Here is a 26,226-nt window from a genome sequence, read left to right as displayed (position 1 = left end):
AGAACAGCACATCTCTACACCTACCGGGCAAATATTACTCCAGTACAGTGTCCCGGTCCACAAAGCGTTCGTAATGTTACGAGTTATCATAACTGTCATAGGCTTACGAATGACATACGGCTACGAAGGCTTTGCGGATCTGACCCATTTGATTCTTCAGATCGTACAGATTCTCTCTTAGATTGTTTAACCAATATTCCAGCAATATCACGGCGGGGGCCACCAGACATGGGCTTCACACCTTGTACCCATGTGGGGAATAGAACCCGGGTCTTCGGTGTGACGAGCGGCTTTAACCACTAGGCTACCCCACCGTTCCTTCCGTTTCTAACCTTTAGCTTACCATTTGTCATCTACACAGGTAAATCAGGTGTAGTATGATCTTCACACAAACGCTGGGCCTGGTATGGTGGCCTGATTGTGGTGTTTGTGATCTATGGCCCATTTTCACACTATTGTTGAATAATATTTCATGCCTTTCATGTTCTCAAACTAGTTTTAAATAGAATGTCGTTATTGAACTGCACGACAGGTTATAATACAGTCTAATTATATTTATTATATACGACTAAAACCTTAAGTAAATGCTTACTCACTCACTCACTCTTCCAGTACTTAAGTCAAGAGTCACCAATAGCTAACTGTAATGATTCAACGCCGTTATCAATATCATTTTCACCTATATTGTCTCTCACTTCTGTGGCATCTGGCGAACGCGTCACGTCATCAGTTCTCTCAAAGAAAACCAGTCCAATCACGTGGGTCGCACTGTATTACACGTGCTGTTCGTGCTGGTAAGTTGTCATTTTCATGTGGTTCGGATATGCTTTTTCACGAGATACAAAAATGACAGACTGCACAGACGTGATCTGTATGCATTTGACATAAAAACATTCGTAACTAGAGATATCAGGTGATAGTACGCACAACATAAACCCACGGGCAAAAGAAACGTCACCAAAATTATGTTTCATTTTTTAACGTACCTTTGTATTTTTTTCAATAAAATCGGGTTGAAATAACTTGCCCGAACGCAAACAACATACACTACGCATTGAATTGGACGAGATTCATGTAATTTGTGTAAAAATGTTAAATTTGCAGGGGACTTTTGCGAAATCCCTTCGTAAAAAGCCGTATTGAATTCAGGTATAAAATGATTAGAGAAATGATGTATTCCATTATCACATCGTACGGTAGAAAGGAAACATGCTGAGGCTAACAGCACAGCAGAGAGAACGAGCTATTGGTATGCTGGATTTGGGAGCGACGCAGTCCCATGTTGCAAGGTTGATGAACTGTTCAAAGCGAACAATCCTGAGATTGGTGAGCCGTTACAGACGGACGGGTGTCACGTCTGACAGGCCTAGAAGTGGACGTCCGAGGGTCACGACCCCCCAGGAAGACCGTTATTTACGACTGCTTCACTTGAGGAACCGCTTCGTAACTGTGACGTCATCCGCCCGAACTGCTCTTGGCCATCCAGTCAGCAGAAGGACCGTTGCCAGACGTCTTCGACACCATGGTATCAGAGCCTATCGACCGCTGAAGGCTATGACGTTGACGCCTGAACATCGTCGTCAAAGACTGAGGTGGGCGAGAACTGTTGAGCGATGGTAGGCAAGAAACTGGTCCAGAGTGCTCTTTACCGATGAAAGCCATTTCCAAGTGTTTAAACCAGACTGTAGACAACGCGTAAACCGAAGGCGGGGAGAACGTACACGACGTTGCTGCGTACAAGAGACCAACCACTATGGTGGTGGAAGCGTGGTGGTCTGGGGAGGGATTTGTGGCGACATGAAGACTGATCTTATTGTGATTCATGGTAAGCTAACAGCTGCACGGTACATCAATGAAGTCTTAAAACCAGTCGTCGTGCCATTCATCCAAAATCACCCACGTACCATGTTCCAACAAGACAACGCCACACCTCATAAGGCACGCATCAGTATGGACTTTCTTAATGCCCAGAATGTGCCGTTACTTCCTTGGCCAGCTCGATCTCCCGACTTGTCCCCGATTGAGCACCTGTTGGACCACCTTGGACGACAAATCAACAAGCGACAGCCACCCATACAGACAAGGGAGGCGTTGGCACAGGCCCTACAGGAAGAATGGCGGAGAATCCCGACACATGTGATCAGACGACTAACATTATCCGCTAGACGTCGTATCCATGCTTGCATACAAGCCAGGGGTGACCACACACGATATTGACTGTATCAATTTGTCTGTCTTCAGTTTAGAGCCGCTTATGATGAAAAAGATGGTGCTCGAATACCGGACAGTCAACTGTCCTTGATTCAATTGTACACTGTGTGATCATTCAAATCTGTAGTTCACACTTTCATCATTCAGAATGTTGTAAGTCCATTATATTTCCAAATATGACTGTTAAATTCTGGAGTAACTGCCGTCCATGAGGGTACATCAAGGTTACCCTGCTTTAAATCTGTAACAACACGTGCAAGGGGTAGCTGGCCAATATCCTGATGTGGTGTGATATTTGGTCCAGGTATTGCACAGAGTGTGGAACATTTTTTTGTCAATTTGCCACCTGTGAAGATCCGGGTTAGAATGGGTCTTAGAAACCCATGCTTGTCATAAGAGACGATTAAGGGGATCATGTGGTCAGGCTCGCTGACTTGGCTGACACGTCATCGTATCACAACTGCGTTGATCGATGCTCATGATGTTGATCACTCGATTGTCTTATTTATACAGACCGCGGTCATACAGCTGGAATGTTGCTGACTGTGGCGTTAAACGAAAACAAAATAAAAAAACAAACCAAACCAAACCATGAACAACGATGAGTTGTCCCCCCAATGATCGGTGATGCCACCCAACAGCATTACTAATCACCGCAACACTGACAACGTTGAGTAATCCCGGAACTGTACAAGGTGTTAATGTGGTATGCTGGTGCAGTAGATGCACCAACCGAATATGGTTGACTTCTTTGAGTGGCATTTTAGAAGATGGGAAGTACAAAACAGACAAACTTTCTGGACACCAATTTCTTTATTACGAGTGTGCGACGTTTCGATATAGATTCTTGTACCGTTGTCAAACAGGAATGGTAACATGACGTTGAGGCAAAGTATATATATATATGTGTATTGTATAAAAGAAAACAAGAGAACAATATAATTAACATAATTGGCTAGGCAATATGCTGATAAAGCCAATGGGTTGACAAAGGGGGCGGCGTGTGTGTGTGTGTGTGTGTGTGTGTGTGCGTGTGCGTGTGCGTGTGCGTGTGTGTGTGTGTGTGTGTGTGTGTGTGTGTGAGAGAATTTGTACACGACATGCAGGGTGGTCACTTACTTTATACATAAAGTTTCGGGCTGGTGTGTCATTCACATTGTACATGCTTCTCCATAAAAAATCTTCATCACCCCCTGGCCATAAATTAGGAACGGTCCTTTGGCTAGTCATGAGAGGTGACCGTAACTCCCATACCTTAACATAGACTTAAGGTAACCTTAGCGCTAAGGTTGTTTTGTACAACGGCACCCTGTATCATAAATTCTAACTATGTAATGTGAATTGCTTGTTTTTGAATAATAATAATAATAATAGTGCCTATTTATAGTGCGCACAAATCCACGTTCGTAAGCATGCTCATGGCGCTACAATTAAAACAATATGTACAGTAAGAGTGAGCTATTTATGAGTCATAGAACTGAATGAAAAGGTGCGTTTTGAGATGGCTTTTAAAGGAGTCCAGAGTAGGTGCGAGCTTCAGGTCAAAGGGTAAAGAGTTCCACAAGTTCCATATGGTGCTATGACGTAGAGGGAAATGTCCGAGTAACTCTCCATTCCTTAAAAATAATGGCGCCGAGGCACATTATTTTTTAGGAATGGAGAGTTACGAGGATATTACCGTACTTAAATTACATTCAAAGTATTGGGAATATTTCTGTTATCAACATTAAATGTCAAAATGACAAAATGAAGGCTTTAATTTGAAAATGGTACACATTGGTGACGTCATTTCATTGTCTGCTCGCTCCATTACTTTTCAGGAATGGAGCGAGCAGATAATGAAATGACGTCACAAATGTAATTTAAATATTTATGTTTGTAAATAATAATGTGATGAATAAATATATATACTGAGTCAAAAAAAGAAACTTCACATTCTTTCTTCAGGGCACTATAAAAGAACAAGAGATGGTAAGATGGTTAAATAGTTATTATTTCATTGCTGAGATCTGTGTGATGTACTCGATACACTGACAGTGCCATAATCAGTTCCATTAGGCTACACCGCCGTTCCAAAACATGGGTATACAGAATGTCAAGTCACAAGAATAAAAATGCGAAATTTCTCAGTTCAATATCGTGTTTGGCCGCCCCGCGCATTCACCACTGCCAAACACCGTCTCCGTCTCCGCATCGACAGACTGATGCTTGTGAACACGTGGTTGGGGATTCTGCGCCATTGCTCTTGCAAGGCAGCGCCAAGTTCCTGCAAATTCTGAGGTTGGTTCCTAAGACCACGAAGCCTTCTCCCAAGTGCATCCCAAACGTGCTCTATTGGATTAAGGTCAGGGGACCTCGATGGCCAGTCCATGACGTTGATTCCAGCGTTTTGAAGGAAATTTCGTGTCAACATCGCGGTATTCGGCCGAGCATTATCATGCTGGAACTGTAGACCTGGGCCATGAGCCGCCATGAAAGGAAGGAGTTCAGGGGTGAGCACCTGGTCGCGGTAAGCAGCAGCTGTGAGGTTTCCACGGATGACCAGAAGTCGGGAACGGTTGTTCCCACAGAAAGCACCCCACACCATGCAACTTCCGCCCCCGAATCTGTCGACTTCCTGTACACAACATTGGGCATACCGTTCACGACCGTCTCAAGACTCTATGCCTGCCATCCGCGAATCTGAGGGTAAACCTGGATTCATCGCTAAAGACGACTCGATTCCAGTCTCTCTGGGTCCATCGGAGGTGACGTTGGGCCCACAGCAGACGTTGACGTTGATGAAACGGCGTCAATATTGGCCCACGATATGGACGTCGAGAATGGAGATTGGCAGCCCGCAACCGATTTCGAATGGTCTGTGAGGACAGTCGACCTCTAAACATCTCAGCCCTGGTTCGTGTAGCCGGCAGAAATCTGTCACGTAGGTGACGTAGGACGATTTGACGGTCTTCTGCTCGTGACGTCACACGTGGACGACCCGACCTTGGGCGATCAGAAGTGGTGCCAGTTTGTTGTAGACGACCTCGCAAGTCATACACAGTACGACGGCTGCATCCCATTGCTCTTGCGACGTCAATAACTGATCTTCCCGCTTGCAACATGCCAACGGCAGGTTCACGTTGCACATTTGACAATCGTGGCATTTCAAGTACCGTTAGAACTTTGGTTTAAAAGTGTTTTTTTCAATTCTTGAGGCCAATGCAAACACGTGCATATGAAGAAAACTTCGATGCGAAGATCACGTGATCGACTGCACGTGCAAAACCTGATTTTGCACTAACGTCATTTGCACGACGAATGGATGGGTTTGAGTGGGTTTTGCTAACGTTTATCTGGAGTCGAAAGATAGGGATCCCATTTCGGATACATAGATGTAGAGAAAAAGTATTCATTATTTTTCAAATTACATTTTGTGAAGTTTCTTTTTTGACTCAGTATATTTTCAAGAAACTCATTTGAACTTTGAGCTTAAACTGTGTGTGTATGCAGACTTAGTCTCGTCGCTATATGGCTGGAATAATGCCGATGTGACGTAAAACTCATAACTGGAAGATGCGTCATTATACTGAGGGAGAGGGAACTTATTCTCCCTCTTCAGTTTCTTCAAGTTATCAATGGTTTCCGTCCTCAATAGAGACGCCAAGGGAGAGTATAACGCATGTGAGCCCAAATCGATGACAACCACCGTATTCTGAAGTCCGATCTGGTCCTCGGTCGCATGTATACCGTGCTAGTCGAACAAAATTCAAGGTATAAGTGAGGAGAAATTGGGTTTAACGTCGTGCTTGAGAATATTTCGCTCATATGACGACGTGCATGCGTGTGTATGTGAATGCGCGGCTGCTTGTACTAGCCCAGACTGAAGCTGGTTTTATAGTGCTTGCCCACTGAGATACCATGCCAGTGGCGGATGCCAGTTCGACCACACACACACACTTGAAAATGACTTAAGATCACATTGAAGGTTGGGTTTTTTTTTTGCGTTGGCGGAGCCCTCCTTTCAAAATTCCTGGATCCGCCCATGCATGCCGCAGTGAAGCATGAATACCCCACTCAGACACATTATACTGACTCCGAGCCGACCAGTCCTTGTTGTACCCATTAATGCCGAGTGCCAGGCAGGGACCAACAAGTATCATATTTTAACGTCTTTTGGTATGACGCGGTCGGGGATCGAACCCACGACCTTCCGCTCTCCGGGCGTACGCTCTAACCACTACACCACGGAGGCGGTCTCAAGGTATAAGTGACCTCACATATGCTCTTAGACCCCAAAACATAGATCTTTCTCGGGCACGTGCGGTGGAGTACGTTAGGTAATCACTTGGCTGTGGATCATGCATGACCCTCAACCCCCCAATCGATCTGTTCCCTTCATGATCTCTTCGCCAGGGAGTGCTTCTAAGTCGGTCTGACTGATTAATCCAGCAATTTCAGTCAGGTCAAACCGCTTGTCAAACATGCCCTGGTCTGCTTCTTGTTCATTCTAGTGAAATAGTCGGAAGACCGGATCTCCCTGTGCTCCTCTTGCACGAGGAACGATTGGGTACGGATCTCAACCAATATCGCGGACACTGAGACCTCAGTCCTTCTTCCAAATCTTCCGGTCCCCCTCGTGGACTCTCGCTGGGGAACGTACTTCCCGGAGTCGTGATCTTGGTGAAAGAGACAAGCACTGAGGAAATTTGGTATCCCATGTGCATCTCCCCTAGTCTGCACTCGCAACAATGCGTGTGGGTTCATGAATATCTCGAGGAGACAACATTTGAAACGATGTTCATTTGTCAGTAGTGCCATGACGATCCCATAAATCCCATTACCAATCCATCCAATTCAAGTTCCGGCTTTTCGTATACACGAGCCTTGACAGGACCACTTGCGCAACTGATAGTAGATAGTTACCAATGAAGACGACTATGTTGAAAATTTGATAAGTATTTATAGCAATGGTGCCATAAAGGTATGATATTTACAAGAATCATGTGGTTCGTGTCACGTTCTTCCTTTCAATTTAGACTTGGAAGCTGATCGTTGCTAATTGGTTTTCTCATATTTTGAAAAGAATTCAACAGGTTCCAGAGACCCACAGTAGAAACATCACCTTGAGATCGGCTGAGAAGAGTCAATATATTTTCTTCAAGCACTGCTCCAAGCAAACCCTGTATATGCATATTTTCGAACAAGGAAACAAATATTTATTTCTTCATACTTGATTTTTATTTTCAAGTTAAACATGTACAAGGATGCCTTTGCAACTATCATTCGAACGTAGCTATGGCAACCACTTTTGAAAACAAAAATCAACATGGTTCAATAATTACAAAGCAGACAAGTCCTGGAGAGTTTTCAATAGGTGAACCTGAATATTCAGACAAAGAGAAACTAAAATTTGAAGCACCGTGCTTCGTCATGTACTGTATTCCCAAGGCCTGAATAATTCAGGCTATGTTAAGGTGAACCTAAGGTATTTCTTGCATATACACAACAACATGGGCTCATCCAGGCTTGGCTGTGTCTTAAACAGCCTCAATTGCAAGGGGAATCTTCATGTTGACTTGGGATAACCCTCTACTGCCAGCAACCCATCTGCCATTAACCCTTGCAGTTTCAACTGGTCTGAGATAGGGCCAGTTCCGTCATAACACAGCATCATATTCAAATATTTTTACCTTGTGTGGTCGATCAATTGATCTTTAATGCAACCATTTGATTAACCTGAAGGATAACATTAGTTTGTCACTGGACAAATACATAATATATATTGTCAATAATTATGACTGCAGTTATGTTATACAGACTTGGGATTGCACAATATTGTGGATCGGACATGAAACATGGGATATTATTTTTACTCGCATGACCAATCTAGGGCAAGTTTTCACGAAGAGGTTAATGAGAAAACGGGTCCATTAACAGCATTTTAAATAAATCTTTGAATATATTCACTCAGCAAGTCAACAATAGATTCCCCTGGCACATGAATCGCAATAGCATCATAATACACATTGGACCATTTCAATGTATTTCTTTTAAATAAAATATTAAGGCAGTGAGTTTTCAACTTTTTCTGCATAACAATTCAGTATAAAAGATTAACTGTTTAGAACAGCTCACGAAATACACAAAATTGGTAGCATTTATTTTTACAAGTTTAAAACTATATATGCTTTGAGCTGGTGCCCTCCCCCAAAAAGACCCCCAATGTTTGAGAATATGCCTCTGGTGTTTAGACCGTGCTTGGACACTTGTGGCAGCAAGCTGCTTCTACTTCTGTCTGTGCCATATTGGAGCTTCAGCCAAAGCCTCACAGAGATCTCACACAAACTAAGCATTATACGGCTTATCACATGCCATTATTTCTTATATCTGTTGATGTTTGGAAGACTAATTTCTATATATTCCCTAAAATGTCAAATACAAATTTTTCTAAAGAAAGTGAAAAAACACCACTTTTTCGATAACAATTTCAGTGCTAAAGCTTGAAAATCATGCACAACTTCAGATATGTTCAATTGCTGTTCGTAATGTTTGGAAACAATCCTTTCAAGCTTATTCGAAGATAAAATGATTAATAAATTTTAACAAAGTTAGGTTTGGCTGGGAACTCAACATAATGACACAGTAGCAGCTGTTCTGGCTAGGCAAGCGTCTCATTTCAGAAATGATCCAATGGCAATCACCAGAAGAGGTCAAATTGAATCACTATCAGTATAATGGACTTGTTAAAACATGTTATGCATAACAGGGTAGCCAATCTCAAAATAAGGTGAGACTAGCCAAAATAACCTATCCTTAATTATCTTGCTGGCATCTACCTGGGACAAAGCTCCCATATCTTAATCTCATTTCTCTTGTAAAATAATTTGTTTGAGAAAATGATATATATTTACATCAACCTGATATGAACTCGCCTTGTTGAAAATACTTGCATGACCAAATTGATATGCTTTAAATAGTGAAAAAACTGTAAACATAATCCTTGTTCACCGGAGAGAGGATTTGCTAGAGACAATTATTCATTCATCTGAATTCCTTATATTAGTTTACTTTTTTCCCATTTAACACTGCACTCTACAATATTTTAGCTATTTGACAGCTGTCTGAAAATCAACCCAATCTGGAGGCGACAATCCGATGGTTGATATGGTGAGCAACGACGAACACCACTGGAGTAGGATGTGTAATCCGCCAAGTCACCGAGCCTGAACAGCCAATCCACTTGGTCTTCCATTTCAAGAATAAACAGAATCCAAGGAAACTATTACCACAGGAGTCATTTAGAAAAAACCTAAATCAATTAAAGCTCATCAATTTGGTCATGTCAACTATTTCACAAAACATTGGCAAAATATTGAATAAAAACTAAATGTGTAAATATCCTGGTCTTTTGGCGTGACAGATATCTTAAGTACATTTACACAATCATTTTGATCTTTTTCATAAAATATTGATTCAGTTTTACTGAAACTTCCCTTAACATGCCAGCCCTGATGTTAAGGATAGGTCTCATACTACCTGGCATATATTATGAAAGAGGACAAGTGACACAACAGCACACAATGTACAAGGCATATTCACAACGTGAAAATAAGACTTTGTGTACAGAACATGCCATATTCTACCCTTCAAATTGTGTCCTCTGACGTATTTCTGGACAACTCATGGTATTCATTGTTCCCATCATATTTACACTGGAAAGTGACTCAACAAATCTTGTCATATAACAATTTTCAAAAACGCACCTTTCCTATTGCTCATTTTCACTGTGTAATACGGTCAATATCACTCGCTTTGTAATGCGGTCATTTATCACCTTGTAAATAGAGGCCAGGGATTTATCTAGACCTGCGTAAAGGTCAATATTCAGCCCCAGGTCTGAAGCAATTGTCAGTTAAAAAAATCCCAAACAGGAACAAAATATTGCCATGTTACACTGTTATATTACCAAGTATAATAATAACTATAGTTTTATTTTTTTATTTAACAGAGGTCCCTTGCAACTGTCGACAGAACCAATACCACTTTTGCACTGAATGAAATACTAAATATCCCTGAATATTTCAGAATAAAGGACTTTGAAAGTCCTATTTTCGAACAAACACGTCTTTTTCCCTTTTGGGAGTCAGTTTGAAATCCTAGACAAATCCCTGGACCAAGTGAAGAGATACACTAATGATGTAATAATATTTCTTTATGCATTAGCTGAATAAGCTCCCTGTCAGACTAAAGACAGCAAATCTACTATATGTTCTCATAACTCAAGGTTATTTTTTCATCTTACAGTTAACACGTCCAAACAACCCTGAAAAAGTGTGTGGTATTCATATTTGATATTGCAAGATCCCACAACTTAAAGAATACTTTGTTTATAGTATGGTTTGAACCATACAAAACCCAAGGAGCACTTACATGTTTTTAGGTTGTGACCATATGATTAACATCTAAACACTCTACATCCTTTTAAAATAATATTCTAAAAGAAAAGAAATTTTCTTTAAAATAAATCCTCATGTCCATAGGAGTGAAAGGATCAATACATCTACTCGATTAAGTATGCAGAAATATGATTATCAATTGACTAATATCAGCAAAGCATAATGAAAGCCTCAGTTGAATTTTCTGCATACATATGAACAAATATATGATCAAAAGATACATTTGGAATTTGCTTTTCCTTTTAATGTCTAAACATGTCTGCTGTATCTGTAAAAGTGTCAGAAGGAAATTTATTTCACTTTGGACAAAAAACCCAATACAGTTGTTTTACCATCTTCACTGTGACAGTTTGCTATCTGGTTGATCAAACTGCCATTAGGGACAAGGGGACAGGCCATTTTAAGGGGAAACCCTCCACTAAACAGCATAGCCTCACTCTGTGCTGTGTCATTATCATAAATCAGCACTCAGATCCAGTTATATTTATCTGTCAAATCATCTTAGTTGTACTAAAACCACAGAACAGTGCCATACTGTTACTTCTTACTAGCCCAGTCTTGTCATAGAAAAATTGTAGATATCATTCTTTAATAAAAGCGAATGATTATCTGCCATGCTTGGTCAACAAGACCGTAACACTGACAACTGTAGACATTTCCACCAAATGTGAAACAAATTAAGTGGACTTCTTATGAAGATTAAATAAAAAGATAATAATTAACCTACCATCTGCCTCACACTTGCATGTGGTACTTACTATCCTGTTAGTAAATGAGGGTTTGCCCTACCCATTACTAAGGCTCAGATTGTCTTCATCCTGTGACCCTGCTTTCTGTTCCATCTTCAGAAGCATATCACAGCATCTTCGTCTTTACATTATCACTGAGTGCACAAATGCTTTTTCATTAGAGGACCTTTACACTTTTCCACCCAAAAAGACATTTCAATTAAACAGCAGTTAAGATTTACTCCACCAATCTTTTTCAAAAACCAAAAGTGTTTCTATTAAGTGGGTAACAGCCTATTCTGGTCTTTGGTTTTCATCCAAATAAAAATCAACAACTACACCCCTAAAAACAAACATGATTTAATATTTTACAATTAACAGAAACCACTTTACAAAACAACATAAGAGGTGCTTATTTTTATTCATATATCAAACTAATTCTCCAAAAATCTCAGCTGTCCAAAACCATAGTTGACAAATCGCTGCAAACAAAATAGCTTTTTGTGTGTAATGGAAGCCCTCAATAGCTTGAAATGCAGGTCAAACTACCTTTCCACTTAGCTTGATTTTAACCATGTAGCCGTTGGTATCAACAAAACTGGAATGATATGTCCTTGTCAAATAATGTGGAAACCTGACAGAAAAACAACATCAAGTAATTAAATACAAGTAATTTGGTAGAAAAATTAATGAACTTTAACACTTCCAATTTAGAAAAGTCCTAAGGCACAATGCAATTTCATAAGTTAATACTTTGTTACATATGGGCATCACTGAAAAACAAAATATCCAGACTATGAACTAAATAAAAGACACAGTAGAAATGTAACAAGACACACCTACAAAGATAGAGACAATACCTAGAGTATGTTTAAATACATGTTAAATAAACAACAGATCAAATCAGTTGATTAAAATTTGATTCCAGTAGGATTCACCTTCTCCTGTTACAAACTGTCCTCAAACGTGCAGTGGAAGCATCGTCATGACGACATCAGCAACTGTGGACATACTTTAAAACATAGGCTCAGTGCACTGAGGCAGAACTACAAGAAGAAAGCGTGTCGCTTCAAGAAATATCTTATAACCTAACACAGGCTCCGACAATTCAGTCATAGAATATGCTTCTCGTTTGTCTTGCATACCATCGACAGTTTCCACACTGCAGTGAAAAGGTTCCAACACTGAGATACAATAGCATTGAGCAAAATTATCCATGGTTGTCAATTACTGCCAAAATGTCTCCAAACTTAATTGGCACACTACAAGGTCCTTCAGTTCAGGGTTGACAAGCTAAGCCTGGTGGAAGCTTGTTACATCTGGTGAATGTGTATGTTAGGTAGGCAGTCTTAGGTTGTATTCAAATATTCTCTAGGAATCATTATCAGTGATCAACTTAATATTTTCATCTCAAGTCCAGGATGAATATTTAAGCAGCTCCTTCATTGCCGTAGTCTGTAGGGACCACAAACAATTTCTTGTCATGCACGTAATTCATGCCTCGAAAATATCTCCCCCGTGAAATCATTTTTCTTTCACTCATATTTCTAAGGGAATTCAAATAGATTAAGAGTTTCCATCGGAGTCACCAGATTCCAGATGGGCTCATTGGAATTTCCGGGCACATATGCCTACACATCTTTGACCTCATTCCCGCACTGGCGACTTAATCTTCGGGTGTTGATGTGATGGAAACGGAACATTTCTTCATCCACATCACTTACACTGGGTCAAGCAAGTTCTCGAATGCCAGGGTGAAACGTTTGTCTGCTGGCAATGATCTCCAACTTGGAACAGCCGTGGCACAGATGGCTCCACAACTTCTAATATGGCAACAATTTAATTAGTGTCCTCAGCTGTGGTCAAAACTTGAATCCTTCCGATGGAATCTGGGCATTAGGGTCGAACTGGTATCCTTCATTTGATGCTTGTGGGAGTAAAGCCTCCTCTTCGATCTATAACAGATACAGTAATGTAAGACCGTACAGAAATTAATGTCATACTTTCAGATTAAATATTATACCTTGATTAAATTCAAGGAACATCAGTTCGTAAAAGAAACTGCCTTGAGTCAGCATCACAAAGATGTTTGTTTGTTGTTTAACGCCGCATTCAGCAATATTCAAGCTATATGGCAGTTGGAAGATGTAAAACTGGGGTGATTGTGAATGTTGTTTATCGATGTAATCCGTTATTATCCAGCTGGACACACCAAACACCTGTACATGTCAGCTGGACACACCTGTGGCTAAGAGAGCTGGACTCATCTGTGGCTGAGAAGGTTGGTTTGTTGTTTAACACTGAAAGCAGCAATATTCCACCTCTATGGCAGTGGTCTGTAACTAATTGAGTCTGAACCTGACAATCCAGTGATCAACAGCTTGAGCATTGATCTACGCAATTGGGATACGATGACATGTGTTAAGAACGTCAGAGAGACTGACCAACCAATCCTGTTAGTTGCCTCTTACAACAAGCATGGGTTACAGAAGACCAATAGTAAGCCAGATCTTCACAGGTCTGTCTGAGAAGGCCAGACACATTTGTGAATCCACCTGTGATTGAGACCATGGCTTAAAATCCATACTCTTGGGGTATAGTCAGTTCAAACAGTGTGACCCTTGGTTCTCAAACTCGTGAGAGTGAGTGAGTGAGTGAGTGAGTTTAGTTTTACGCCGCACTCAGCAATATTCTAGCTATATGGCGGCGGACTGTAAATAATCGAGTCTGGACCAGACGATCCAGTGATCAACAGCATGAGCATCGATCTGCGCAATTGGGAACCGGTGACATATGTCAACCAAGTCAGCGAGCATGACCACCCGATCCCGTTAGTCGCCTCTTACAGCAAGCATGGGTTACTGAAGGCACATTCTAACCCGGACCTTCACGGGTCCAAACTTGTGAGAGAATGGACCATACTGATCCATATTCTGTAATAACACCTGGAAGGATCTCTTGTCTGAGGATGAGTATTGCTGTAACTGAGCATTCAGAGAAGTACAATAGGCTAGACCATGCCATGACACAATTATCAAATCAGCTTTATTTGCCAAGTTGCAGAACTTAGCAAAGTAACAGCCAGATCAGTTTGAAAACAATCATGCCTGGACCAGACAATCTAGTGTTTTGCATTACGAGCAATGACCCACACTCACAAGGGTGCAATGACACATCCCAAAGCATCCCAATCCATACTTTTGCTTCTTGGAATCTGGCAAACCCTGAACACATCCAAAATGTATACTTACATCACCAGAAAAGTAGTGATCAATAATTTCATAGGCAAGTTTGTAAATTTCTTCATTTTCGTGATTCTGTAGACTTTCAATTTTGTCTAAGCCTGAAACATAAACATTCTTGATTAACTTTCCTGGATCACACACAACACAGTAAACAAATACTGAAATATTTCCAACAGAACTTAAAGCATTCTTTACAAATCTCATCACAAGCTGCTGCAGTTTTCTCATCGGGCCCCAATTTCTCGAAACAAACTTAAGTCTGAGTTTTGACTTAAGTTAGAGTTTTTACTCAAATTTGAGAAAACGCATTTCCCAGAATGAAATAAAACCGATATTAAACTCAAACATAGTAGACAATTTGTGTTTGGTGAATAGAATAATTAAGTTGTTTGGGCTTTCATATTTAGAAAATGCAGCTGAGATTAAAATCCAGCTGTTTCAAACTCAGTTTGAATTGAGTAAAAACTTAAGTATGTTTCGAGAAATCGGGGCCAGGTCTTTTCTTCCTAATCAACACAAACATTACAGAATTTCACAAAACAGCAAATTACAGAAATATTACCCACATCTTGCCACGTCCCATGTCAAGGGAACCAGTTAGTAATTGCCAATCTATTTTCAAATCTAATACAAACTGTATCATCTTTTAATCGCTATCAAAAAGGGAGATCACTCTGAATCCACCAAGTGTCTTTACCACCACATTCTTCTATCATCTGGTTGATTGATTCCAGGTCATCGCCTGCCATCTTCAGGATGTTGTTGATACCATCAAGGACAACATTGACAACTTGTGTGTCCTTGACCCCAAGAAGATTACAGAAGGGTGGTATAACGCCTTGTTGTACTACATATGATACCTGACAACAAAGAAACATCAGTGTCAAAACAAGCAAACCATGCATGAAATACAACCTGGGTGCAATTGTACAACGGCATCCTGAGTAACACAAGAGTCATCAGAAGATGACATATCCCCACAGCCCCCACATATTTGAAAGAACAAATCATCTGACAGTTACTTAAAGTACAGCTTGATGTCTTTTTTGACTAAGTCCAAATCGTTTCCATGGAAATCATAAAAAATATAAATGCCAAAAATCTGCAAATAGCAAAAGGCACCACTCACATATCTGCCAAGTTTTGCTGAAAGATATTAAGAAGTTTTCGAGTCCAAATCGTTTCCATGGAAACCGGGAAAACAAAAATGACAAAAATCTGCTAATAGCAAAAGGCACCACTTAAGGTTCTGTTTGATATATCTACCAAGTTTTGTTGGAAAATATTGAACGTTTTTTGAGTTATGCTCGGAAACAAAACCCACCCTCCCACCCACTTTAAGACTAAGTCCAAAACGTTTCCAGGAAAACCGAGAAAAATGAAAATGGCAAAAATCTGTAAATAGCAAAAGGCACCACCTTAGGTTCTGTTTGATATACAGTGGAAACCTGATAAGTAAAATTTCAAGGGACTCGCCAAAATTGTTAACTTATCAGGTATTTTATTTATCCAAACTATAAAAACCTGCAAATGACAACCATATGCATGGATATATAGAGAATACTACGAGGTCTCATTACATACATTATCCCGAAAAGAGTGTCCTTCCTGTGGTATCTGACCGGCGGCGAGGTCAGATAACATATAGGAAGACCACGAGTTCGTATAATAATAATGTGCTCGTATGTAATGAGACCGAGTGTATGTTATTATTACCCACGTCTTACATGCATTAAACTGACAAAATAGCGTATTTCTGTTAATATTTTTGGTTTCAAGCGAAACCGGTTTCATAAAGGGGTTATTGGGAAGAGTTTTGTACTGTAGTACAATATTTGCATGGCGTCACACCAAAATGGCGTCACTGCCTTGGTAACCGGCGTCACTTAAGGTTCTGTTTGATATATCTACGATGCATGTCAGTTGTCATCGCCTCGTACAGCCTCCTATAGTAAACTACTCCGTAGCACCCGTTTCTTGGTTTGCAGTTGCTTCATTCGGCTAACATCACTGGTGGAAACATTGCGTTCACGTTTTTATTGACCGGGTATAATGTCTCAGTTCGGCTCACAATTAAACAGCAACACGGCAACGTTCTCGATGCTTACATTCCCACAATGCATTTAAGTTGTAGAATGAATGAATTCACGTGTTTGTTATGAATGAAAATATAGTTACGTCAGAATGTGACCTAATTGAGAGGTCATCGGTTATCCAATCAAATCGTTAGAATCTGAGGTCAAGTCGTTACGACACAGGTCAACGCGATACGACACACGTGTGACGTACGAGATTAGTATGCAACTACCAATACGTTGACCACGTGGGTAATAAGTTTGCATATGTAACAATGAACAACTTATCAGGGCTGGCCTCCAGTTGTCAGTGTATTGTCAACTGCATGACGCCAGCGAGCTGTAAGTAGGATGTTTGTTTGACTAGAGACTGACACGACTGCCCCTCATGTCGGATTATGTGGTGATCGCTAATTTAGTTATCCAGTCTCTTTTGTTAAGTAATTTACTTCCAGGGACCGTGAGAAGACGTTTAGTTAAGCAGTATTGTTTACTTATCCGAGTTTAGTTAACCAGACTCTAATAGTGATAATTAATGAAGGAATTTGCCGGGACCAAAGAAAAGTGGTTACTTATCAGGTCTGTTTCGTTAAGCGGTCTTTACTTAGGCAGTTTCCACTGTATCTACCAATTTTTGTTGAAAAATATTGAACAGTTTTTGAGTTATGCTGCGAAAAAAAAATGCTTATGGACGGACAGACGAGCCGTCAACTAAAAAGGTAATCATTCCAAATCAAATCTTGATGTCAAATGTTCATATGAACACCAATCCTAGATAAGAACTGAGAATAAATTTACATGATTAAAGTTTCAAGAGGTTTCATAAACACCACATGGACAACAGAACACAATGAGTACATGACTCCCTAACTTTCAAAGACAAATTCCAGCCATGGACCTGATAATCTATGCAATCTGCATGCATCAACAAGCTTGGCGAGTCTGATCCAGTTGCCTCTTTTGCCAAGCAGGGTATGCTGAAGAACTCACCTGTTCTTTCCTACCACTTATTGTTAAATTGCTTATTGCCCATGCTGCTTCCTTTTGAGTTTGAAATTCACCCTGAAATAAAAGCATGCAAACAAGTTAATTCCTTTCTGGTTACAGAACATAATTTACAAATTTCCTTAATTTTCTGATTCCTTTATATTTTGGACAAAAGTGATTTTGACACAGTCTGGGATTCATACCAGTAAACAGACCAGACCAAAATGAATTTTGTTCACAGGTGAAGAAATGTTGACGTTCCATTCAGGTAAAAAAACAACTTCATCTTCCATTAGATACCTGCCTGAATGTGACCTGGGTCCTTATTCTCGAAAAGTTCGTAGCCCTAAGAATTCTTAACTTTGATCGTAGCCAATGTGTTAAGAATGGGCTTAAGAAGTTTGTAGGGCTACAAACGTTTCGAGAATAGCTCGCCTGATTAGACAATGCCCTCTGGTATACTGACACTTACAACCAAGCCTATGGTTCTTCATATTAGAAACACAAAACCTTCAGTAACATGACCCAATAATAATCACACAAATTTAACATTGGTAATATTTTCAAAAGTGCACACTTTGTTGGTACAATGTGACAGAGTTAAGCTTAATGCTGCTAAGAACAGTATTTCAGCAGTATGTAAGATTCACTTAATTGTAATACTTGAGGCCAATATGGTTTAAATCAAAACCACTCAGCCCAGTGAACACACTGAGCTATTCATGTTAAATCTGAGATTCAAACCCATAATCATGGAATAATGGTATGACTCAGGTGCTAACTGAGCAGTAGGAGCCCAGGGGGACATCCAACATCTCTTACCCTGTTTAAATGGTGGATAATGAGGGGTATGAGCCCTGCGTCTATCACCGCCTGCACCTGCTGCTGGTTTCCTGCTGTGATATTTGACAAGAACCACACAGCTTCCTGCAACACAGACAAAATGTGTTTAGACAACTAAATACAAACACAGACGAAACATCACATCCTTACAGAATGTTCAAGAACCAGTTTTTTTCAGATTCTATAGTATTTCCTGATAGGCTATAAATAACAGAATCTGCACAGTGCCCAACTGTACGTTTCTCGTCGAAAATATTTTTGCTATCTGACTTCTGAAAACAAATCATGCAGGGTTGTAAATAACCTGAGATTATGAACTCATGAAACAAGAGTCATCAGAAGATGACATATCCCCCCGGCCCCCATATCTTTGAAAGAACAAATCATCTGACAGTTACTTAAAGTCCAGCTTGATTTTAGACTAAGTGCAAATCGTTTCCATGGAAATCATGGAAAAAATAAATGACAAAAATCTGCAAATAGCAAAAGGCACCACTTTGGGATCTGCCTCACATATCTGCCAAGTTTTGCTGAAAGATATTAAGAAGTTTTCGGGTTGTGCTCCGGAAACAAAACCTACCCCTCCCTTTTGAGACTAAGTCCAAATTGTTTTCATGGAAACTGAGAAAATAATAAATGACAAATATCTGCAAATAGCAAAGGCACCACTTTGGCATCTGCCTGACATATCTGCCAAGTTTTGCTGAAAGATATTAAGAAGTTTTCCAGTTGTGTTCGGAAACGAAACCCATCCCTTCCTTTTGAGACTAAGTCGAATCATTTCCATGGAAACCGAGAAAGTAATAAATCACAAATATCTGCAAATAGCAAAGGCACCACTTCAAGATCTGCCTCACATATCTGCCAAGTTTTGCTGAAAGATATAGAGAGGTTTTGAGTTGTGCTCCGGAAACGAAGCCTACCCTCACTTTTGGGATTAAGTCCGAATCGTTTCCATGGAAACCGGAAAAATAAAATACCAAAATCTGTAAATAGCAAAAGGCACAACTTTAGGATCTGTTTGATATATCTACCAAGTTTTGTTGAAAAATATTATACGGTTTTTGAGTTGTGCTCCGGAAACGAAAGCAATCCTTACTTTTTGAGACTAAGTCCAAAATGTTTCCATGGAAACCGGGAAAAATAAAAATGACAAAAATCTGCAAATAGCAAAAGGCACCACTTAAGGTTCTGTTTCATACATCTACCAAGTTTTGTTGAAAAATATTGAGCGGTTCTTGAGTTATGCTCGGAAACGAAGCCCACCCCTCACTTTTTGATTAAGTCCGAATCGTTTCCATGGAAACCGGGAAAAATAAAATACCAAAAATCTGCAAATAGCAAAAGGCACCACTTAAGGTTCTGTTTGATATATCTACCAAGTCTTGTTGAAAAATATTGAACGGTTCTTGAGTTATGCTCCGGAAACGAAGCCCACCCCTCACTTTTGGGATTAAGTCCGAATCATTTCCATGGAAACCGGGAAAAATAAAAATGCCAAAAATCTGTAAATAGCAAAAGGCACAACTTTAGGATCTGTTTGATATATCTACCAAGTTTTGTTGAAAAATGTTATACGGTTTTTGAGTTGTGCTCCGGAAACGAAAGCAATCCTTACTTTTTGAGACTAAGTCCAAAATGTTTCCATGGAAACCAAGAAAAATAAAAATGACAAAAATCTGCAAATAGCAAAAGGCACCACTTAAGGTTCTGTTTCATACATCTACCAAGTTTTTGTTGAAAAATATTGAACGGTTCTTGAGTTATGCTCCGGAAACGAAGCCCACCCCTCACTTTTGGGATTAAGTCCGAATCGTTTCCATGGAAACCGGGAAAAATAAAAATACCAAAAATCTGCAAATAGCAAAAGGCACCACTTAAGGTTCTGTTTGATATATCTACCAAGTCTTGTTGAAAAATATTGAACGGTTCTTGAGTTATGCTCGGAAAGCGAAGCCCACCCCTCACTTTTGGGATTAAGTCGAATCATTTCCATGGAAACCGGAAAAATAAAAATGCCAAAAATCTGTAAATAGCAAAAGGCACAACTTTAGGATCTGTTTGATATATCTACCAAGTTTTGTTGAAAAATATTATACGGTTTTGAGTTGTGCTCGAAGCGAAAGCAATCCTTACTTTTGAGACTAAGTCCAAAATGTTTCCATGGAAACCAAGAAAAATAAAATGCCAAAATCTGCAAATAGCAAAAGGCACAACTTTAGGATCTGTTTGATATATCTATCCAGTTTTGTTGAAAAATATTGAATGGTTCTTGAGTTATGCTCCGGAAAGCGAAAGCAATCCTTACTTTTGAGACTAAGTCCAAAATGTTTCCATGGAAACGGGAAAAATAAAATGACAAAATCTGCAAATACCAAAAGGCACCCCTCATGGTTCTGTTTGATATATCTACCAACTTTTGTTGAAAAATATTGAACGGTTCTTGAGTTATGCTCGAAACGAAGCCCACCCCTCACTTTTGGGACTAAGTCCAATTGTTTCCATGGAAACCGGAAAAATAAAAATGCCAAAAATCTGTAAATAGCAAAAGGCACCACTTTAGGATCTGTTTGATATATCTACCAAGTTTTGTTGAAAAATATTGAATGGTTCTTGAGTTATGCTCCGGAAACGAAGCCCACCCTTCTTTAAGACTAAGTCCAAAACGTTTCCATGGAAACCGAGAAAAATAAAAATGACAATTATCTGTAAATAGCAAAAGGCACCACCTTAGGTTATGTTTGACATATCTACCAATTTTGGTTAAAAAATATCAAACGGTCTTTGAGTTATGGTCCGGAAACAAAATGATTACGGACGGACGGACGGACGGACGGGCGAGACGGACGGACGGACGGACGACGGACGGACGGACGGACAGACGGACTAGGCGATGACTATATCCCACCGCATTATATGCCGGTGGGATAAAAAGGTACTGTATCACAGCCTCACTGTAATGTTACACTTCCTGCAACCCATAGTGTTTAACTATGTACCACTACCAGCTCAGTTTAAGGGATCTGTTTGTGACCTCTTACCTTGTTTATTTTTTCTTTCGGATGTGACAAAAGTGAAGGAAAGTGTGTCAGTGCGTCACAATTTAGCACCACCTGTGTCTGTTCATCTGTGCCGGTGACGATGTTACCCACAGCCCTCAATGCTGCAGTCTGTCAACATAAAACATCACTGTCACACTTCTTGCTCACCAGTCACCAATATTATGACTAGGTAAGACAAGAGTCATCAGAAGATGACATATCCCCCCGGCCCCCACATCTTTGAAAGAACAAATCATCTGACAGTTACTTAAAGTCCAGCTTGATTTTAGACTAAGTGCAAATCGTTTCCATGGAAATCATGAAAAAAATAAATGACAAAAATCTGCAAATAGCAAAAGGCACCACTTCAAGATCTGCCTCACATATCTGCCAAGTTTTGCTGAAAGATATAGAGAGGTTTTTGAGTTGTGCTCCGGAAACGAAGCCCACCCCTCACTTTTGGGATTAAGTCCGAATCGTTTCCATGGAAACCGGGAAAAATAAAAATGACAATAATCTGTAAATAGCAAAAGGCACCACCTTAGGTTATGTTTGACATATCTACCAATTTTGGTTGAAAAATATCGAACGGTCTTTGAGTTATGCTCCGGAAACAAAATGATTACAGACGGACGGACAGACGGACGAGGCGACGACTATATCCCACCGCATTACATGCCGGTGGGATAAAAATTAGCACTAGCCAGATATCCTTTTTGGGCAACAATATTCTAAGGGCTAGCAGAGTTTCAAACATTTTATGCTGTATGTAACACAAACACTAGCAGCTGTTCCAGTTAAATTACATCCCTGCGATACACTCTCAGACTAATAATACCCAGATTTCCCATTTGCTCAGTTTTAACACATGTCTCACCTGAACTTTAACATCCTGATGGCTAAGCAGTGGTACAAGGAAAGGAACCACTCCAGAGTCTATAACCATCTGTATCTGGTCATTGCCCCCATCTGTCAAATATGACAATGCCCATACTGTGTCAACCAGAATCTGAAACAAACAGGAAATAAGAAAAAGTTCAACAATAAGAGCTGAACCTCGAAATTCTCATTTATTGGTTTTCACTAACTGACAAAGTGGTACTGTCCAATAACACTTTCAACATTGCCCTCTTTTAGCCCTCTAAAGGCAGATTCAAACTGCATGTTATCTTGAGGTTCTCGGGTAAGTGACTCATATTCTTAAACCAATATATGTTACAGTAAAATCTTTGAACAAACGAAACATGAAGCTGCCTACCCAAGAAACATCAAATGTTCAGAAAAGCATAAATACCTGTACAATATTTATTGACCTTACAATTCTTTTTGTCTGGATGTTTCTATGGTGATCAAAATGTTACTTCATTGTGGAAATTCTTGAAACATTCTCAAAAGAAATATTCAGAGAAACCTGTGCCAAACAGTGTCTACAATTAAAAGCCCAAACATGAGTCTTTGAATCATTTTTAGTAGATCTGAGTGTCATTGTATGGAACATTAGCTCCACTAACTACGCTCAATAAAAAATTACTGCAGACAATCAATGGTTTCAGGAAAGACCACACAAGTTTTTTTCTGAGGCTGGTGAAGATATCACTATGGGGCTATAAGTTGAGTGTACTTACATTTACGTCTGTATGGTGAATTAGCTGACAGAGAGCAGGGAGAATCTCTTGAATGGTGTCTACAGGTGGTGGTGGTTCCTTGTTTCTACACAAGTTCACTATGACCCAAGCAACGTTACGCAGGAAGGGGAGGGGGATATTTGGATTGATGAACTCGAGAAGAGGGGCGACAGCCCCTAAACTTATCACATAGTCTCTGCACTGGGGACCATCGCCTGAAACAGGACGAGACATGTAAATCATGCTTACTGTGAGAAACAACTTGTTGTGATAAACAATAATTCAATAACAGGATTGTGTTGCTCTGTTTGTTTAAACAAACTACTAATAAACACTCAAATTTCTTTCTAAAGTTTTATTTGGTGCATAATTTCTAACTGAATCTCGATTAATCTCATGAGCCCATTGATAGTCGCTGACGAAATGGAGAATGATCAATTGATTATTCAATCCATCATTGCAGCACTCAGGATATTAAGATGATTTACGCCGATTGTTTGTTTTGTTCAAGATGAGAGTATATGATTCACATGGTAATTACTAAAGAGTTGTTCGCATTGTAATTATTATAAACTCAACTTCGTTTGATGAAATTTGGCACACCAACACAGAGGTACAGATAAGCTGCGTATCTGCGTAAATTACGCAATAATTTATGTGAAAACTCAATTCCTGTTAAGTCTGTTGCGTACAAGTACGCTTGAATTTTTATAAATACTCTCAATCAATGGGATCTTACCTGTGTACACACAAAAATGTCAAATCTTAGCTTGTGTACCGGTGGATAGATAAATAACTGAGGTATATTGAGAGGTTCTATTTCAGAACATGAACTTGACAACTTGCAGTCTTTCTCCACGTTTCTCATATTACAGATAAAACATAAATAACAAACACTAACATTTAAACTTTATCATATTTTTAAAATTAATGGAAAATGGAAAATGGCAAAATACCCAATTGAGCCTGAGTACAATTTATTTGGCTACTCAAAGGAAAATTGGGATACCCAATTGATATGAACAGAAGTGAGTACATAACTCAATGACCCAAAAAGTTATCTGTAGCTCTGCCAACATTTTAGTTTTCAGAAGTAATGACACAACTCTGTATATTGTGCAGCCATAATGCATTCCTGGTACTAATGACCTGATAAACCTCACAGAATATCATGAACTATGGCACAACAGAACATAAAAGTAAAGGGGTTATGTGACTTACCTATAATATTTCCTAATGCCCAGACAGCCTGTTCGCAAACATTTTGATGCTGACTGTGAAGGAGACGAAGAAACAGTGGCACTGCTCCTGAAATTATACACAGCAGAGTCAAGCATTAACATAATGGATAGAATTACCACACACACACATCTTTTATGGAGCATGTACAATGTGAATGACCCCCCCTAAAATTTATGTACAAAGTGACCCCCTTGCATGTCACGTACAAAATCAATGACACTCCCCAAACTTAAAGCATAATTTTAAATATCTTTTTGGACAAAAAAGGCAGCCCCCTAGTACATGTGTACAAAATTGATGATCCTCTCCCTCCCAAATCAGCTAGTCTGACCATCAGAGCAAGCACTGCTAAAAACTAACTGTAACCTAGATTTTCACAGGGTATTTGAAACCTGAAGTAGGTGTCCCAACACACATACCTGCTCCAACCACTGCCTGTGTTTGCTGCGATGTTCCGCGGAGGCGATGTTAGTCAATGCCCATGCAGCCTCAAACTGTAGCGATGGACTGAAAAAGAAATCAGTTTCCAATATAAAATTATGTTGTAAAAATTCATGATACGTCAACAAAAACACAACTGATTTCAAAAATAATTCTTAAATCTTATTTCACCTTTCAGATTGTTCACTCTACAGTAAGTCTTAAATCAGCCAAGCCATAAACAGAATAACGTCCATTACAAGCATTGAGAGAATTAATGAGAGCACTTACTTGTCGTCTTTCAACAAACAGTCCACTAGAATAGGCAAGATTCCAGAGGCTATCAAATCATCAATAGGAGGGTTTCGATCACTTGAGAGAAGTTTTCTGGAAAACAATGAAAGACATTACAGACTGCCAAACATAGATAACAAAAAGCACCTGCCTCAACAGCAAAAAACCTGAACATTCTTGAAAGATCCAGTCTTAACTATGGTGTGAGTGAGCGCAGATACTGACTGACTGACTGAGTTTGGTTTTACGCCGCTTTTAGCAATATTCCAGCAATATCACGGCGGGGGACACCAGAAATGGGCTTCACATATTGTGTCCATGTGGGGAATCGAACCCGGGTCTTCGGCGTGACGAGCCAAGAGCGCAGATACAGTGCTCCTGACAGATAATGTATCAGCGCACTGAACAGATGAAAACTATGGATTGAATATGAACGTTGAATATGGATTGACTGCAAAATGCAACCAAACAAATTATATAAAGCAAAAGAATATCATGCGTTTTCATGCTACTGTTATTCGTAAGAACATTTTTTTTATTTATTTTTTTTTTTCAAAACACTGTCAAACTTCTGTTAACCATATTGGGCATTACTTGCCACCTCAACAGGAACATATTTCATGTCAGCAGCAAATAAGATTTCCTCCCAATAGTGCATTTCCATTGGCTAATAATAACATCCTAAAATCTTGTTATGTTTACTATATTTAGCAAAAAAAATCCAAATGTACAACACAAGTCTTGAATGAGGGTGGTGGAATAACATATCATTACTTGTGAATTTCAAGCAATAGAAGTATGGAAATTACTGGTTTCAAAAAAGTATGTTGGTACTTGTCTGTTCTAATAACACTGTACTCAATATGGTTGAACATTATCTGAAGCACTGCCAAGATTTATCAGAACCAGAAATATCAGTAAGTATCAGTAAAAATTCGCAAGTAAAGAACTTATTTTTTTTATATTTATACGCACATCTACTCATAACTTATGAGATGTAGAGATGACCAGTATTTCACTGACAATAAGGGCCACAAAAGGCCTTAAAGTTCAGTTTTACATTGCGTCAAATTTGTG

At 39.7% G+C, this 26,226-nt stretch overlaps 1 protein-coding gene and 1 long non-coding RNA gene across 2 annotated transcripts in view; one reads left to right on the top strand and one right to left on the bottom strand.

Moving 5' to 3' along the window:
• Positions 1-289: 289 nt before the first annotated feature.
• Positions 290-9,551, top strand: LOC124277327. The gene is made up of 3 exons (XR_006898799.1): positions 290-314; positions 5,102-5,106; positions 9,485-9,551. It is a non-coding gene; the product is annotated as an uncharacterized LOC124277327 (long non-coding RNA).
• Positions 7,409-26,226, bottom strand: part of LOC124277326 (importin subunit alpha-4-like) — a 28,490-nt gene continuing 9,672 nt past the window's right edge. Inside the window, 12 exon segments of the mRNA XM_046712982.1 lie at positions 7,409-13,332; positions 14,629-14,720; positions 15,320-15,482; positions 17,688-17,759; positions 18,507-18,611; positions 21,569-21,697; positions 22,446-22,577; positions 23,194-23,408; positions 24,415-24,501; positions 24,855-24,891; positions 24,894-24,942; positions 25,147-25,242. Of these exon segments, the coding sequence (XP_046568938.1) occupies positions 13,240-13,332; positions 14,629-14,720; positions 15,320-15,482; positions 17,688-17,759; positions 18,507-18,611; positions 21,569-21,697; positions 22,446-22,577; positions 23,194-23,408; positions 24,415-24,501; positions 24,855-24,891; positions 24,894-24,942; positions 25,147-25,242 (1,270 nt within the window). The 3' untranslated portion in view covers positions 7,409-13,239.

Source organism: Haliotis rubra, unplaced genomic scaffold (genome assembly GCF_003918875.1).
Source record: "Haliotis rubra isolate DU_JTF1 unplaced genomic scaffold, ASM391887v1 Scf22, whole genome shotgun sequence".
NCBI classification, from domain to species: domain Eukaryota; kingdom Metazoa; phylum Mollusca; class Gastropoda; order Lepetellida; family Haliotidae; genus Haliotis; species Haliotis rubra.
Note: the sequence above shows the minus strand (reverse complement) of the source record. Positions and strands in the feature narration are given on the sequence as shown.